The 16458-nt window shown below is 41.4% G+C and overlaps 1 protein-coding gene across 1 annotated transcript in view; it reads right to left on the bottom strand.

The window, feature by feature from the left end:
• The window catches only part of LOC115791772 (nck-associated protein 5-like), a 158108-nt gene that overhangs the window by 123138 nt on the left and 18512 nt on the right, over positions 1 to 16458 (bottom strand). Inside the window, exon 2 of the mRNA XM_030746011.1 lies at positions 4690 to 4763. Coding sequence (XP_030601871.1) covers positions 4690 to 4763 — 74 coding nt within the window. The remainder of the gene's footprint in view (positions 1 to 4689; positions 4764 to 16458) is intronic.

The raw sequence follows: 16458 nt of genomic DNA on the forward strand, positions 1-16458 counted from the left end.
CTGATCAGGCAAGGACAAATTGGCAGAAATGTTGAGCTGCTTCGGGATAAAAACGGACCATTTTCAATTCTACCCACAGGCAAATTCACTTACACAAAGCGAGTCCTATTAGCTATAATCCCCCACCTAAGTGCACATCTGATCTGACCTCCACTTTCTATCTCTGCTGTCTTCGAAGCAGCCTTGCTCTATGAACATGACAAATAGCTTATTGATCAGCAGATGTCGTTGTTAATGTTCTTTCGAATTGGGCTGCAGCTGCAGCCGCCTGCTCTGTGCAACCTGTCCTAAGCCCTGTGCATCTCCAGCTGAGTCCCTGCCCCCCACCCCCTCCACCACAACTCCCCACTTCCCAGTTGCTCTGAGCGAGCCCTCCCCGCCTACCAGCCACCCTCCTCGTCCCTTCTTGTCCTCCAAGGTGTGGAAGGGGTCACAGGCGAACGCCATCTGCTCCAGCAGGCAGAAAATGGCAGGTGAGACCAGCTTTGGGCCATGTGACCCCAAGCTGGCTGGCTATGGCCACTGAAAACAAGGTCAGAGGAAGATTTGGGGAAAACAAAAACCAGCTCAGCACAGTGACAAATCAACAGTGGGAAAGTAGAGATGGAAAGAGGGGAAAAAAAAAATCTAATCTGCATTGTTTTAATCCACGGGGAAGATTACACAGTCACGGTGCCTTGACACAGCAGCTTGTCAAAAAGAGGTCACACAAACTCACTCCCCGCCCGTCATGCTTTTTAGCACTGCAGAACATCCATATGTTCCCCACCACCACCACCACCACGTCTGTCACTCAGCAACAACTTTAATAAACTCTTTTCCTCAACACATCCAACCTGCTCTGACTCAACTGTGTGTCAGCAGCATATCAAGGCCACCACTAATGAGACTGTAAACCTTTAAAAAGACATTTCATCATGTTTAATGAGAGCCCTGCAAACAAATGATGAATAACTGGAAACCCTGGGTTGGTGTCCAACTGTACAAAGTGTCTGATGTTTCCAAATTTGGATTTGCTCCATCTGATGTTGACACTGTGCCGTGGAGCTTTTGTTTCCGTCTGTCAAGGACGTGGTCACATTGAATAGCGCGAGCAGGAGAGGCCGGCCAGCATCCCACTGGGGCTTTGTGCTCCATCGAGCAATGATGCTGCGACTGAGTGCAAGAGATGGCAATTGTGTGTCTGCATGTGAACTCATGGGGCTTTAGGATGCCGAGGATATAGCAGGTGTTTCTGACACTGAAAATTATCTTTAATTAGATTCATGTAATTAAAAATCCATGTTTTTCATTAATTTACACTTACCACCTGTAGCTCTGAGACTTCTGTAGCTCGATTGTTACAATTTGGCAAGAAAGATGGGGCAAAACGTCAATGAAATATCCAACCTTAGCAGCATAAATCACATCCATGTTTTCTTTGAGTTATAATAATGTGCAAAAGTCTTGAACTACCCCTCATTTCTTTACCTTTTGCTTCCAAAAAGACAGATTTTTTTTGTCATTTAAAAAAAAACTTTTTTTTTAAAAAAAGGTGCTCTTGAGCAATAGTTCTCCAGGGTTTCTGATGGTCTTTCAAAGTTTTTCTTTGGACATTGGCTGCTTTTTCACACATTTTTTAGTCCAGTCCACATAACAGAGGCAATTTGTTACAGCACCAGCAGCCTACCACAAAAAAAAAATAAACATAATTTGTTCCCATTTCTTTTGATAAATCTATGAAAAATACCAAAGATAACACAGTTTGACATAAATAAAATAGTATTTTTGCACCAATGAGGTGATTCCCAAAATAATCCAGATGTGACATTGGTTCAAATCGTCATCAATATATAATGAAGGAGGTTGACGAAATTATGAACACAGAAAAGCACCGTCATATTTTGATGCACCATGCAATACCATCTGTAAAGCATCTGAAACAGTTGTTTCTGCAGGCTCTGAAATATGACCAATATGTTTCCAAAATGAGCGCTCCTACTTGTAGCCTCGTGTATCATGTGGTTACGGCCATGGGTAATGTTGCTGTAGCTCAGGAGGTAGAACAGTAATCTAGTAATTGGAAGGTTGATGGTTCAATCCCAGGCTGTTCCCATCGGCATGCCAAAGTATCTGAGGGCAAAATATGTTCTTGTATAAATAAGGAATGTCGCATAAAGCACTTTGAGCGCTATAAGACTCAGGTAAAGTGTTATAAAGAAAACAGTTTATTTTTTGTTTTAACTTTTCCGGTTTCATCTAATGCCATTTAGTCTGCGTAGACTTTTCAGAAATCTGAGGCATTCCATATTTAGGCATTTTTTTTCCACAGGAACTACATCGTTTTCAACGTCTCCTGCGGTTCCGTGTGAACTGTGATTGCATTTAAAACGTTTCCATCTGAACGCTGTGCTTTTTGAAAATGAAAACAGAAAAACGATACAGTTTCCACTGGGTTGTTCTCGTGTAAACGGGGCCTAAGAGAGTTCAGGCTGAATTGTACAAACTCTGTTTTGGCCTCATAAACTGCATTTCCATGTAGGTTTGCACATTTTGATAAATCCCTGCACCTATTTCCCATTTTCCTAGCAAAATATAAAGTACCAGCAAGATGACCATATTTAGCAGCTCATCGAAGTATCTCAGTATCTGCCTTCTAGGGTTAAAAAAATGTGGAAATAGAACATAGAGATCAGCCATAATTGTCCAATCTGTGTACTTCACCAGTGTGAAAGTACCCTATAATATGGTACAATGAGAGACATGAATGTAGTAGGTCACTGGGTCATGAAGGACGGATGCAAAGAACTAGAAGAATGTAAGGGCTCCTCTTTCTCCTCGTGACTGATTGATGGGTCCCATATTCTGAGGGGGTGGAGGGAGACATCTACAGCATCGTGAGATGTTGCCTAATAAGAGGAAGGAGGCGGGGTTTTTGTTTTTTTTTTTTGTTTTTTTTAAACTCGAGGTCTATGTTTTAGCTGAACAAAAGCCTTTGTGAAATCATTCATCACTGTCGCTGCTCTGAATCGAACAACACTGGAAAAGAAATGAGAACAAATCCTGGCTGGTGGTATGTTGTTTCTAAAAACTGAACTTCAAAGATGAGGAATTTTCAAAGCATGGAGTTCCACTGGTTTGTTTACAACATCTAGAGGCTTGCAACAATGCAGAGCCCCTCACAGTCGAATCTGTCACTAGACCCCGAGAAAGACAAAAGGGATCTTTGTAAATAGCACTTCCCCTCCAGACACCAGTTCACCAGCTTTACATGAAAAACTTGAGTCTTAATCCTCGATTGTTTCAATCAACACACCCAGCTGAAAGAGGTACATCAAATGGCGAAAACTACTTTGAGTTATGCATGAGTTTACATCCTTGAACCTCAAGGAAACAAAAGTCAGTTCTACAAGGCAGGGGTACATTGGTAGTTTTTGAGAAAACGCAAGATTGACCATTACTGGTTTGTTTTGTTCCTCAAGTTTTGTGTACTTCTACTGACTGTTTTACACAATGGCACAATGGCTAGAAAAACACTGTAAAAAAAACAGGTTTGATGCCTTGTGGAGATAAGAAGAAAAGGAAGAGACACTAGTCAAAGGCTGAAATAATCACAAAAACACTGTTACACCTCAACACTTAAGAACCTTAAAGCACAATTCCAGCATTAGACTATCTAAAAGCATAATTTAGACGTCCAGACAATCTCAGAAGGATCCGGTTGGAATATAGTCTAGAGATGTTTTTTCTCACATGTAGTACATAACTAATATTTATCTGCTATATTCTCAACTGAGGGCAATTGGACATCACGTGAACTTCAATTCGGCTACACTGGACATTTGTGTTTTCACATGCAGCTTAGAAGGGTCATGCCTAGAAAGGTTTAAGGCTGCAGTGCGTATCTAACAGTCTAGCAATACAAAATCCACAACAGTGGTTAAGACAGCCACTCCAATCACTTAGAGTCAGTACAAGTTCAAGGCTTTGAAACCATTTGGTCCTCAGGTCAGTTTTGTACAGGTCATCTAAGTGGCTATTAGGTCACTCTGGCTGTCTCACGAGATGTCTTTTAAATAGGGGTGGGGATGACTTAGACGAGAGGGTCATTCCTTTACACATCACTTCCTTTATTAAGGGGCTGCCCTGGCCGAGTAAAGGGGATGGCCAGTGGTCATTCAACCCCCACAGCCACCCATCCTGAGACCCCTGCTCCCCTCTGTCCAACCCCCAGCCCCTCTCTGCTCGCTCAGGGGGAAAATTACTTTGAGCCAGGGGAATACCACTCCATTGAGATGGAGAAAGGGTTGTACAAAAGAGGGTGAAGTTTAAAAATTGTCTCTCTTTTCTATTGGGGCTGTGCATCGCTGGAAGGGAAAGGATGATAGCAGCATTGAGGGGACAAGGTCATTAGATTGGCATCTCCATAAGCTCTTCATTTCCATTGTCTGTGCAAATCTGCTCCAAAGGACCTCCATGAGAAATGCCCCCAGTCAACCCCAAACTGGGCCCGGAGTCTCCCCTTTTGTCTGCCACTTTTAGTGTGCTCCCAACACAAAAAACATTTCTCAAGAACTGAGCACAAAGCTTGTCTCGAGCTCAAAACCAAACAACATTGTTCTGCTGCCTCTGGTTGGAAATGAATTGCAGGCAGCTGCTGATATCCTCAGGCCGTAAAACATCTGCCTGAAAGTCTTGAGAGCCTCTTACCTTCGGACATTCCGACGCTCCTCCTCGAGCTGTTTGAGAAGTTCATCGATGCATTTGTTGGCATCCATGTATTCCTGCCGAGAGACAGAAAAGTTTATGTGCAAATGCTCACGTCGAATCCGAAATATTATCAGTCGAGTCAAACGCTGACACAAATTAAATTAATATGTGCAAAATCGTGACTAGACTGCATGCTCGTGTTGCCTTCATAAATGTCAAAGAACATCAGGAGTAGTTTTCAGAAAGTGTGATTATTCAGTTTATCTTCTTATCCCCTCTCCATGTGTAATTCCAGAAGCACCTCTGGGTAACTTCTAACGGCTGGCCCAGAAGCGAGCCCGGCAGTGTAATGTCAGCTGGGAATAGCCCACACTCACAAAATGTGCGCTACTGAGTTACAGCACAGACAAAATGAGCTAAGGCTGAGAGCAGAATGGAAGAAACAGATGTTAGGATTTCTTGGCTTTGGCCTAATGATTTGCTTCTTAGTGGTCTGACATCATACAGCAGAAGGGGGCTGTAACTGTGAGAAATAGGCCACATACAGAGGGCACCACACTTCAAACATCTGGGTTTTCAGATAGTCAGGGTCTACCTACAGTACATAACAAAGCACACAGTGTGCTATCAGATCAGTGTGGTGAGGTTTAAGACTAATTAATTAGATATTAGCTTGACAGCTCACGCTGCATCTCCTGGGTAAATGGTTATCTCTGTGGGACAGATGCTCTCCATTGATTTCCAGACACTCTGGTCATATGCTGTGAGTGTAACTGAATAATGGGGATTCCCATGAAGAAGTTCCTAAGCCAGGAATCTCAGTCTAGGAGGAGGAAAATGGTTGTAGTATCTGCAAACCATTCATTTTTTGTATCCTGTATACTGCCCCAAAGTGCTCACAAAACCTTTGTTTTTGCTTTTACCGCAACTACAGCTCCCTCGCCTACATCTGAAGATAACTCCCCTTGCAACGATCGTAATCTCAGTTCTCTAATTAGTCACTAGCAAAAATAAATCCCTTCAGTGAAACACAAAGTCACATTTAGACCAGAATCCAAAGAAAAAAAAAGAAAAACAAACTGTGTCTGCAGTTTCCAATCTTTGCGGAAAACCCTTGATGATAAAATACAGCCCAGTGGTGTCCACAGGAGACAAGTTTGGTCGATATGGCAATTTTTATTGTTGTAGTGATACACTATATCATAACAATACACTTTTCAGGGGAAACACATTGGGAAATCCCACATAATCAGCCAAAAACAGCAACAAAACCTCAAAAATGACCTACTCTTTGACAAATGATCTAATATCACATTGTTGGTCAAAACTAACACAGCCCCAGGACCATCATTGCAACTGACCAGTCACACTGTTAAGATGTCACAATGTAACGACTTGAGGGCTTTTTGTTAGCAAGTCACATTTAATACTTTCCCCCAAAGCAAGTACACAGCTGTGCAAAAGTCTTGAGTCATAACTAATTTCTGTATATTTTGCTTCCAAGCAGCCAGACTTTATTGTCGGTTTTTGAAGTGCTCTTGAGTAACAGTTATCCAGGCTTTCTGATGGCCTTTCAAAAACAGTCATTGGAAAAATGGAAAATGGTCATTTTTAAATCAGTCCTTGTATCTGACCATTTTCAGAGGAATTATTTTTTTGGTTGTTAAGCCACTAAACACTGACCTATGAATCATTCTAGCATAAAAAGGCACTTCACTCAAGGGATGAACCAGTGTTGTATGTACTGTTCACATAATGTCGGCACTTTGTTACTAGCAGCCTGTCACAAAAAAATATCATTTGTTCCTGTTTCTTTATTTGAATCTTTGAAAAATGCCAAAGATAACATAGTTTCACAGGCATAAAATAGTATTTTTGCACCAGCAAGGTGATTCCCAAAGAGCTATTTGCAGAAAACCTGGCACATATTAGCATGGTGTGCAGTGTGTCCTTAGAAAAAACTAGGGAAGCTGAACAAGACAAGGACAAAAGAAGACGTGTCAGGCCTAAAAAAAACTATAGCAGATGAACAGTAATAGGAAAAAATTCAGCAAAGACCTGACACAGGACCTGGGACATGAATCCGGACCTACATTTGATCCATCTACTGTTCACTGAAGCCTCATCAGAAATTGTCTCAGTGGAGGGGTGGCTGTCAAGAAGCCATTCTTAAGGAAGGGAAACTGGGAGAAAAGACTGAGGTATGCCAAATTATTTACACTATCAGTCATGGATTGATCCCCAGAGCCCGGACCTCAACATCATTGAAGCAGTGTGGGATCATCTTGACACAGAATGAAACAAAGCCAACATCCAAAGAAGAGCTTTGAAACTGTTTTTACTGGACACAAACCCCAGTCTCCTGAGTGAAAATCTTGAGTTTCACCCATTCAAACACCTCATTTTCATCACTGCATGGACTCTGTTGCTCATTATGCTACTTCTATTTACGCGCAGTATTTTTCATGTCTTCCCCTGATTCACAAAGCTATGCCATTACAACATGACTGGTGAGTAACAATGATGGTCCCCAAGCAATTCATATGATGCTGTAGAAAAGCACATACACAATCATATCAAATACAACTATTTGGCACAGGCTCTGGGCTTTCAAAAGCCCTTATTGATTTTGCAGACATGAAACACTGAACTATTTCATAGCCTGTAACACAGCCCTTTTAATAATTTGAATTGAGCAATATGAGGACAGAGTGATTCTGACCTCCCTGTGAACCACATTTGGGGCCTGACCAGACCTAAAGTACTTCTGTTATCACGACATGGGCTTTTTTAAGCTGTGGCCGTGGGAGCAAATTCACCAGATGTTCAGAGGCTGCTGATCTAAATACAGTAAGAACGGTTGTTTTGTCTGCTGCTTCTGAAGCAATTATTGCACCTAATCTCACATCTGAGACCGCCATCCGAAGACAGCCATCACGAGCACCTTGCACCAGTGCCAGGAGAACATGGCAAAGGTCCAAATGTCCTGCCGAATTAGCATTCAAGGGCACTCTGGTGACCATTAGGCAAATAGGGCCAAAGCACGACAACAGATCAATGCTTAATAGTGTGGTGGCACATTTTCCAATTTCTGTCACGCTAAAAAAAAAAAAAAAGACAACAAAATAACATTAACGCGGATTTAATCCATCATCTCTTTCATCACTGGAATCATCCATTTTGACTTAATCGGCATGACAAATCTTTCATGTTTGGAAAGCAACCAATTACAGTGTCTAACAACAGTGCCCTAAAGCCCTCTGTCAGTCTCAGAGTGCCACAGCATGGAGCCAGACTGGCACTCACACCCAAGGCGAAAGGGCCATTAGTGCTCAGCTAAGTTCCCAAAGTTAAATTTACTGTTTGCTCCAGGAGCAGTTAAACAATAGTGAAAACCATGGCAAATGATTACTCATGTTTGTACTCTGAATTGGTCCTAACCGCATGGCTGAATGGAGAGAAGCATGTAGCTGTGAGATGAAAAAAAAGTCAGCTGTAACAGAAAGGTTTTACGCACTGGTAGGAGTGAAAACAAATGCATACAGAATTAAAATGGATATGCTGTGGTAAAAAGGGTGCTTCAGCTAATCGTATGGTTAAATGCTCAAAACTCTTAGCTTAAAATGGACAAACAGTTAAAATAGGTACTTTTACTTACTTTAAGAATTTTATACTTACTTTTAAATTATATTAAAAAGGTGTAAATTATGTATGGCAGTTTAACAGTTAACATAGCTAGGTTAAATCACAGATTTATCACCAATGACCCTAAAGAAGCATCAATCGGGAAAGATTTAAGTCCATTCTGAGCAATTTGAAGTCCATCATTCTACAGCAAGAAAGATTATTTACAAGAGTAAAACATTCAAGACAGTTGTCAATCTTCCAAGGAGTAAATGTTCCAGTAAATTCATCCCAAGGTAAGATTGTGCAATACTCAAAGAAACTGAAAATGTCATAGTGTCTAGTTCTATATTATGGTTTCAGTTATTGGACTTTCTGAGTCCCAGTGTTTTGTCTCGTGTGTCAAGTCTGCATTTCTATCTGACCTGTTGATTTTCTGTTTAATTTTGCTGGTCCTTTGTCTCTTGTGCTGCTTCCTCTGTCTCACTTGCTCACGATTAGGTTCACCTGTGTTTCCCCGGTGTTTTCCATGTTCCCTAATCACCTCAGTGTGTTTATATTGTCTGCAATTTTTTTCAGATCCAGTGAGTTTTGCAGTTTGTTCCGTTGGCTCCAGTCCAGTTCACTCTGTCCTGAGTTTTCCACCATTAAAGCTGATGTTAAAGTAAAGTCCTTCCCATAACCTGTTAAGGACTAGATGATTTATTTTACTATGCTGAATTGAAAAAGGGTGCACTTTCTTATTCTCTAACCCTAACTGATGAATGTTAAGCTAAAAGTTACTTATATCCAGCTGAAAATGATGAATACATCTGAACATGAAGGGTGCTGAAGATGAAGACGTTTCGAGTATATATGAAAGATAAAAAGGTTGGCAACCACTGTTCTAAACAAGCACACCGTGAGCACTCAAGAAATCGACTAAAATGTGTGACCTTTTCTCAAGCAGCCAAGAAAACTGTCTGGGTATAAAACATCTGTCTCTGAAACACCATTAGCAACACGATCCTATAATGATTACGACTGCTGCACAAAGGGGAACCTTCTTTGCAAAAAAACCCCATGTCAGGGGAAATATTTACAGGCCACATCAAAGTGAAGTAAAGCTACCTAAGTCAGTGTTGTCATCACATAGACCTTGTTCTAATGACAGGCCACTGAAATAATCCTCAGCACACATGAAGGAATGTAGAGAATGCAGTGTGCTTGTTGTCATGTGAAATAGGAGGGTATTTAAAGCAAAGATTTAAAGCCAGACTCATGTATGTAATGCCGCGTGTTATATCTTCAGCCAGGCATTATGTCTGACGGTTTTACGGCGTGAGTGAAAGCTGTGCTGTTCCCACGAGGCCGAGGTACTCACGTGTAGACTGGAGAAAAAAAAAAGAATTTACTGACCTGAGACTTTATCAGAGGCATATTTCTCAAGACCAGTGCTCTGGTGAATGCAATTTCTTACAGTGCTTAAAATGTCCTAAGAGCTGTAAGCTCATAAGGGGTACGTAATCACCTCCAAAGTCTACTAAATCATGACGAGGCTTTTACAAAATTCCTAATATACTTTACCTGACAGCAAGATGTGTACTCACAGAGGAACAGACCTTCAGGAAAATTTGTGGTAAATTAGACTGAATTAGGTGAGCTTTTGTTGGACTGCTGCATGTAATTCTAATTTTACAGGTAACAGATTTCAATAAAAATTGTTTGTTGTAGTTAGATGACAGTGACCTATTGGACTTGAAGCTGCTGAACAAGGAAAATGTCTTTACAAACAAAATCTCTGGAAGTTACTCTCTTTCCTTATTGTAGGTATGTAGTAGAAGGGGTTTAAAACCATTCATGGTGGCCTCTTTCATGATCTTGTCCCCGTCAACAGGACACAAGGGGCCACTAAATACTTTGAGGAGTATGAAACGGAGAAGCTGCTTTTGGACCAAATAGTTCTAGGGACTACTTGGAGATAACTACCCACTAGGGATACAAGGGGTGCTTTCTGTTTGCATTTTGCACCACCCATAGGAAGCTAGACAGCCAGTAAGTGGCTTTCCTTGTAATCCAGTTCACTCTTTTCATTTTCTCTCTACATTGCTTCACTGTTGTAGATGCCAAGAAGCAATTCAATAGAAAATGACAGCAAAGACATCAACATTTCACAGTGATGAGTGAATATCACATTTTAGTTCCTCACTGCATGTTGGTTCATTAAAGCCCCAGTCATACAGGTCTAGAGAATGGTCACTGACCCCTGGCAGCTGCCAGTCGCTAGGGAAACATAAATATTTCCTGACTGTCTGGAAAACGATTCCTGAAGGTTCCAGGCTAACTTGGTGAAATTGGTCAGAAAGAAGTAAATAGTGCTGCAAAAAAAACTCCTTTTACTTCCTTTGGTTGCTAGGAGATTGCCATGTTACTTTTCACAGAAGATGCAAACTTGTCTGCAAACACTAGCCAACTACTTGCCAAGTGGTAGTGAAAGTGCAAAAACTGCAATGCAAGCTGGAAACAGAGACCAGTCATCTTCAAAGCAAAAGTTGCACCTTGTGCAATGTGTTGGTTGGAACGGTAAAAGTTGTGCCTTACCGTTGCAACCAACAGATTGCACCTTGTGCAATCAACTTTTAGGTGCACAACTTTTACTTTTAAAGGGAAGGCCTTCTGTTTCTGGTTTGTATCACACTTTTTCAACTTTCACTACCAATCGACAAGTAGTTGGTCAGAATTTGGAGAAAAGTTGTAATCTTCCATGCAAACTATTAGCGACAATGGCAACCTGCTAACAATCAAAGCAATCACAAGGCAGTTTTTAGTGTAGTACCATGCAGCAGGCAACCACTCGCCAATCGGTTGGGGAATACACATTTTTCCCCAGTGAATGGAGATTGCAAGGGCTCTCTAACCATGTGTGGCTGAGGCCTAAAGTCTAAAAATACCCAAAAAACTGGCTTCTAAGAATTTCACTGGTCCCTCATTCCTGCAGTGCGGACACATAAAAAGCTATGAAAAACAAACTGTGGTTTGAAAGCACTTATGCTACGGCCTTTGCAGTCACCAGATCTACACCGAGTTAAATAGCTATGGAAGATTTTGGACTAATCAAGACATCACTGAAGGGAATATATTTAAGAAGAAGGATGTTGATCCCTCCAGTAGACTCCCAGAGACATGCAGAGTCAATGCCAAAGAGCAATGAAGCTATTCTGGCAAAGCTTGCTGGACCAATACATTTTTAAGACACTTTATGGTGTTTAATTCTTCAATTTGCCACCTGTCTATACAAATTCATTGTTATTTTCACTTTTTTCCTGCATTTGAGGCTTCCCAAAGTAGAAAGCTTTACATATATTACATATAAATATTTTGCCTTTTCTTTGTTGTGTTTGTTGTGTTTGTTGTGTGTGCGTAGAGCTTTTTAGGTGTTAGATATAAGGCAGGACTGCCAATGGTACACTTGATACTGCATAACCTTTGATTAAAAGCCAGTGCTGTGCCCAGTATTGATTTTTGCTGCTATAATAAGAGTAGGGGGTGAACTAGTGTTGACCTGTCAGGTAATGTGTTTGCAGATGTTCAAGCTCTTTGACCACAGCTTCTCAGTAATGTTTATCCAGCCATGTTTACTCAAGTGTGTGAGAGCGTTTGATAAGCAGGCACTCGGTAGCTGCTGAGGAAAGAGCTTCCCTGGCTGGTGCCATGGCCCAAGTCCCACATCCAGGCCCCCTCCAACTGCTTGTGTGTCTTTATGAAATTTTTAAATATGAGTGCCATCCCCCAACTGCTTTGGCACCAAGAAGCAGGGAAGGAATATATATATAAATATATATAAACTTAAACAACAACAAGCTTCTAACCACACAAACATGCAGACTGTCTGAGACTCAAAACCAGTGCAATCTGTTTAAGATTAATGGTCCAGATTTCTCAGTAATAAAACATCAGATGCATTATTCATCCATATGAGCCTCGCTAGCACACTCTACCCTTTCACACATTTTTGGAGATTAGGAGAGATGGAACCATATCCTAGACAACCGTCTGCTTCTTATTTCGTCCGCTTTGCGGTTGACTGGAAAAAATAAATAAACTTTAAGCTAGATAAAATTCTGACCTAGTTGCAGCAGAGGTCAGGATACGTCCCTTTAAGTCCTCGCTGCTATGAGTTCTTTCACCTTGATGTGTCTGCAGATGAGAGACTCCGCCTGGCTTGACTGATAAGACACCTTGTAAGGGTGTGCAGCCTCTGGGAATAACACCCTGCTGAAGACAAGGTCACAACCTCTATCCTCCCTAACCCTGGATCCCAGTCCACCTCACCAACCTATCTCTGCTTTCCAGGACTTTTTTTTTTTTTTTTTTTTTTTTTTTGCAGGCTGATGACATGACAGTACGGCCTCTGGGACTGAAAAACCATCTGAAAAGCCAAAGCTGCAAGTTTGACAGAAAGTAACGTTCCCACATGGGCTACTGCAAGTCAAAGGTTATGCCAACAGAATTTAAGATTTCTTTCTGGGTGTGTTTTCTTTTTTTTTTTACTGTACACTTGAGAATGAGTTATGACAATGACTTCTCAAGGTGTGGGGGATGCACTACATCTGATAGGGCTGTTAGTCTGGGCATCCTGCCAAACACACAGCTGAGATTGCTGCTAAATACACCTGCCATCCAATACTCCAAAGTTTATGTGAACATCACCGGCAGAAGATGTAAACACTGCAAATTTAATTAGCATCGATGAAAATTTATTCCTGTTTCCCCAGTATAATTTCTAATGACTGTGATACTATCACAGCATCCAGTAAGACTAAACCTACCGCTGCTTGTATCAGGTCTGTGCATATCACTCAGCCTTAGTTAAATTCATTACTCTTATCAGGATGTTTCAAGGCTCTGCGCTGGTGATCCGTCACTCAGAGGTCTTTACTCACATCCCCAATGACCTGGTGTCATAATATCAGCTCAGCCATCAGGCTCTCATATCCTCAGACCCTGATACCTCCACTGATAGCCCTGTTGGTTATCGGTGGACTGGGCAGCTTCTTGGGTTAATGCTGGTTATTATTCATGTGAGAACATAGCGATCTGCGTGCTGTCAGCTTGATCTGTCAGGGAGGTTTGTTGTCAGTGACTGATGTGATCCCAGATATTTTCATCATGCCCCCGACTGCGTAAAGGATGACCATTTCCTGCATCCCAATGATTTGATGAATTCATAGAGGAAATTGTTGATTCTTAAGAAGACACAATGGGCAGAGACAAGGCCCTGACCTTTACTCCTCAGGGAGGTCAGCTCTTTTCTGTCCTTAGAGGCTACCATCTATCTCAGTTCAGTCAGAGACATTACAGAGATGCACGGCACTCCTTAATAGAAAGCTATTGGAGAGTTCCTTAATGGCAAAGACGGTGATTTTGCTCTCCCTGTCCCCAAAGAGCCAGTCAGATATACAGCATGTCCTGCTCAGTCAGTAATTCTAGTCAGGTTTCAAGGTTCGCAGTCAGGCGAGGTGAAACATCTTCAAGAAACTTAAAGAAGTCCAGTCACTTTTTTTCAAGCTCCAGAGACTACTATGACCTGGATGACTGAGAACCTACACAGACATGACAGTTACTTTCAAACCTTCACCAGTCTGTCTGAGAACAATTGCAATCAGTCCAAGTCAGATCGCGATTGTTTAGAGACAGGTTGCCTCCTACCAGGTGGTCTATGCAACTGCTTTGTGATCAAAAGCATTGCATTCCCAGCCTATAGTCACTACAACTACTTGCAATTACAATTAAATTGCTGTATGGCAGCAACTATGTCACTATTTGGGGCAAAATCTCTGCTTCAAATCTATGAGGTTCTCGCTGGACTCCGAATGTAAGTTAATGGGAAGTTCTGTCATTTGTAAGTAGTTGCCAGCTTGATCCCATTCAGTCACAAACTGATAGCACACTGAACTGTCTTACTGCCATCTAGATGCGCCAAAGTTGCTTTGAAGATGGCAACTGGCCGCAGGTGATCACCGACCTAGTTTCCATCTTCTAGGCAATTATTTCAAAGGCAACGAGATAGCAAATTCATTACACACAGTCACAATAATCTTGGTTGTGCCACAGTCTCCAAACACTGTAGAATAATGGCCAGCAGGGGGCAACTGCTCTAGCTGTCCAATGGAAAAATAACCTACTTCGCCACGATTAATAACCTCAGTAAACACTTTTCTGATGAGTTTATGTTCTCAGTCTCGAGTTTCAAGCCTTATTTTAAATAAATGTTTCTTTTATAATTTATTTCCTGTAATGTAAAATCGAAAATAAAGCACAGTATCCTTTAATGAGTGTGCAAAGTTCTCAGTTTCTCAGTCTCACCTGTCATACCTGGTTTAAAGAAAACAAGTAGGGCATGGTCAAAATGCTCGAGGCTTCAAAACAGGACTTCACAAACCAGTGAGTCAAATCACTGTGGCTTTGGACATAATTAATCTACAGTTTATGGGCACAGCAAAGCCTTTTTGGAGCACAATGACCTGGTCGTTCTCTGTTTGCAGTATTTTGTTTTGCCTACGTGGCAACCTCAAAGACAGCCTGGCAGCTTGTTGTCTAGCACGGGAGGTGCATAATCTCACTGTGTTGCTTTAGAAGAAGAAGAAGAAGAAGAAACAGCCTTTATTGTCCCACAGAGGGGAAATTTGGGTGTAACAGCAGCCGCAGTTATTATAAATATAAATAAAGATATAATAATTCACACTGTTAAGAAAAGAATATATATAAAATCAACAAACAATATTAACCTTAATACTACTAATAATAACACTATATACAATGTACATGATGTGCCTGTGTGTTGAACCTTAACAGGCCGGACTATTTACAGTATTTATCCGGAGGAGAGAGTAGATGTAGAAGGAGGTACGAAGGAACATTCGCTCATCAGACGTGAAAATATTCAATGCAATTGATAGAAAAAAAAAAACACTGATTTTTCCTAGTTGCAAGAAGATTGCTTATCTATTTGTACTCATTAGACACCAAGGCATCCCCCAGTGGTTTGTGAGCTACCATTCTGGAGCCTCAAGCTGACAGTATTTGCAGTCGTGTTCTTGTTTTGTTGGAGATAGAAGCAACCATATTTGGAACTACTAAGGTTGCAATCTAACGCTAGCTAAGTGAGGTTTCATGGACTGTAATTACATTAAAGATGCTGCAAAAGATACTAATACCAAAAAAGAAGAGGTGGAAGTCCACCAAGCAGAAAGCCACCCATCTGTCAGTCAAAGAAGCCTAATAATGCATAACTCAATGGGCGAGTTATGTAAGAATTAACCCTGCGTACAGTTGTCAAGAGGAGGAAATTGGCTACAGAGACCAAAACCTTTGTTTGTAACAAACTGTAAACATGGTTATTTCTGCTGTAAAGCTGACATTTTAACATGGCAGTCTATGGGGCCTGACTGACGTTTGGAAGCAGCCTCACATTACCACATGTTTTGCCAGGTGAATGACTTTAAATGCATCTTACAACAGTAACAATCCAGGCTTTGAATCTTCATTAACAAATATTAAATTTAAAAAAATGAAAACTAAAATAAAAAGCTCTTTCTGCCATGCGGCTAATGAACCATCACTCATTAAATGTTGCTGAATCGGAGTTGAGCACTTACACTACGCCTGATTGTACCCAAACTGTAACTTTGTGGAGGCTCAAACAGTGGCCTCATTGAGTAGAGGACATTCATGTAACAAATCCCTCCAGTGAGCAGGATATTCTTCATCTGCCTACCTGCCTCAAACGGAGGAGTGTCAGGCACTGTGGATTACTTGATATACAAAAGCGAGCCTGTTCATCATCTATGGTGAGTTTCAGCAGTTTGGGTTATCTGATGTTCTTCCTCCAGCAGCACCTACAGCCGGGCCCAGCCCAAACATCAACACCTCGCCACCGTCAGGAATCCAAATCCCAGCAGATTATCTTTCCAAACATTAAGATACGTCCAACACTCAAATAACCCCTCCTCCTCCTCCTCTGCTCTTTGGGTTTGACAGAGTGGGCCATTCATGCCTGTTGGGAACAGTGGCAAAGCTGTTCATGCCACAAATCTCACAGGGAGGGAGCTGAAAAAGTAGCTGAGGGATGAAATACATCGGCTCTGACATTGCTATTCGATCACT

This window comes from Archocentrus centrarchus, chromosome 2 (genome assembly GCF_007364275.1).
Source record: "Archocentrus centrarchus isolate MPI-CPG fArcCen1 chromosome 2, fArcCen1, whole genome shotgun sequence".
NCBI lineage: Eukaryota > Metazoa > Chordata > Actinopteri > Cichliformes > Cichlidae > Archocentrus > Archocentrus centrarchus.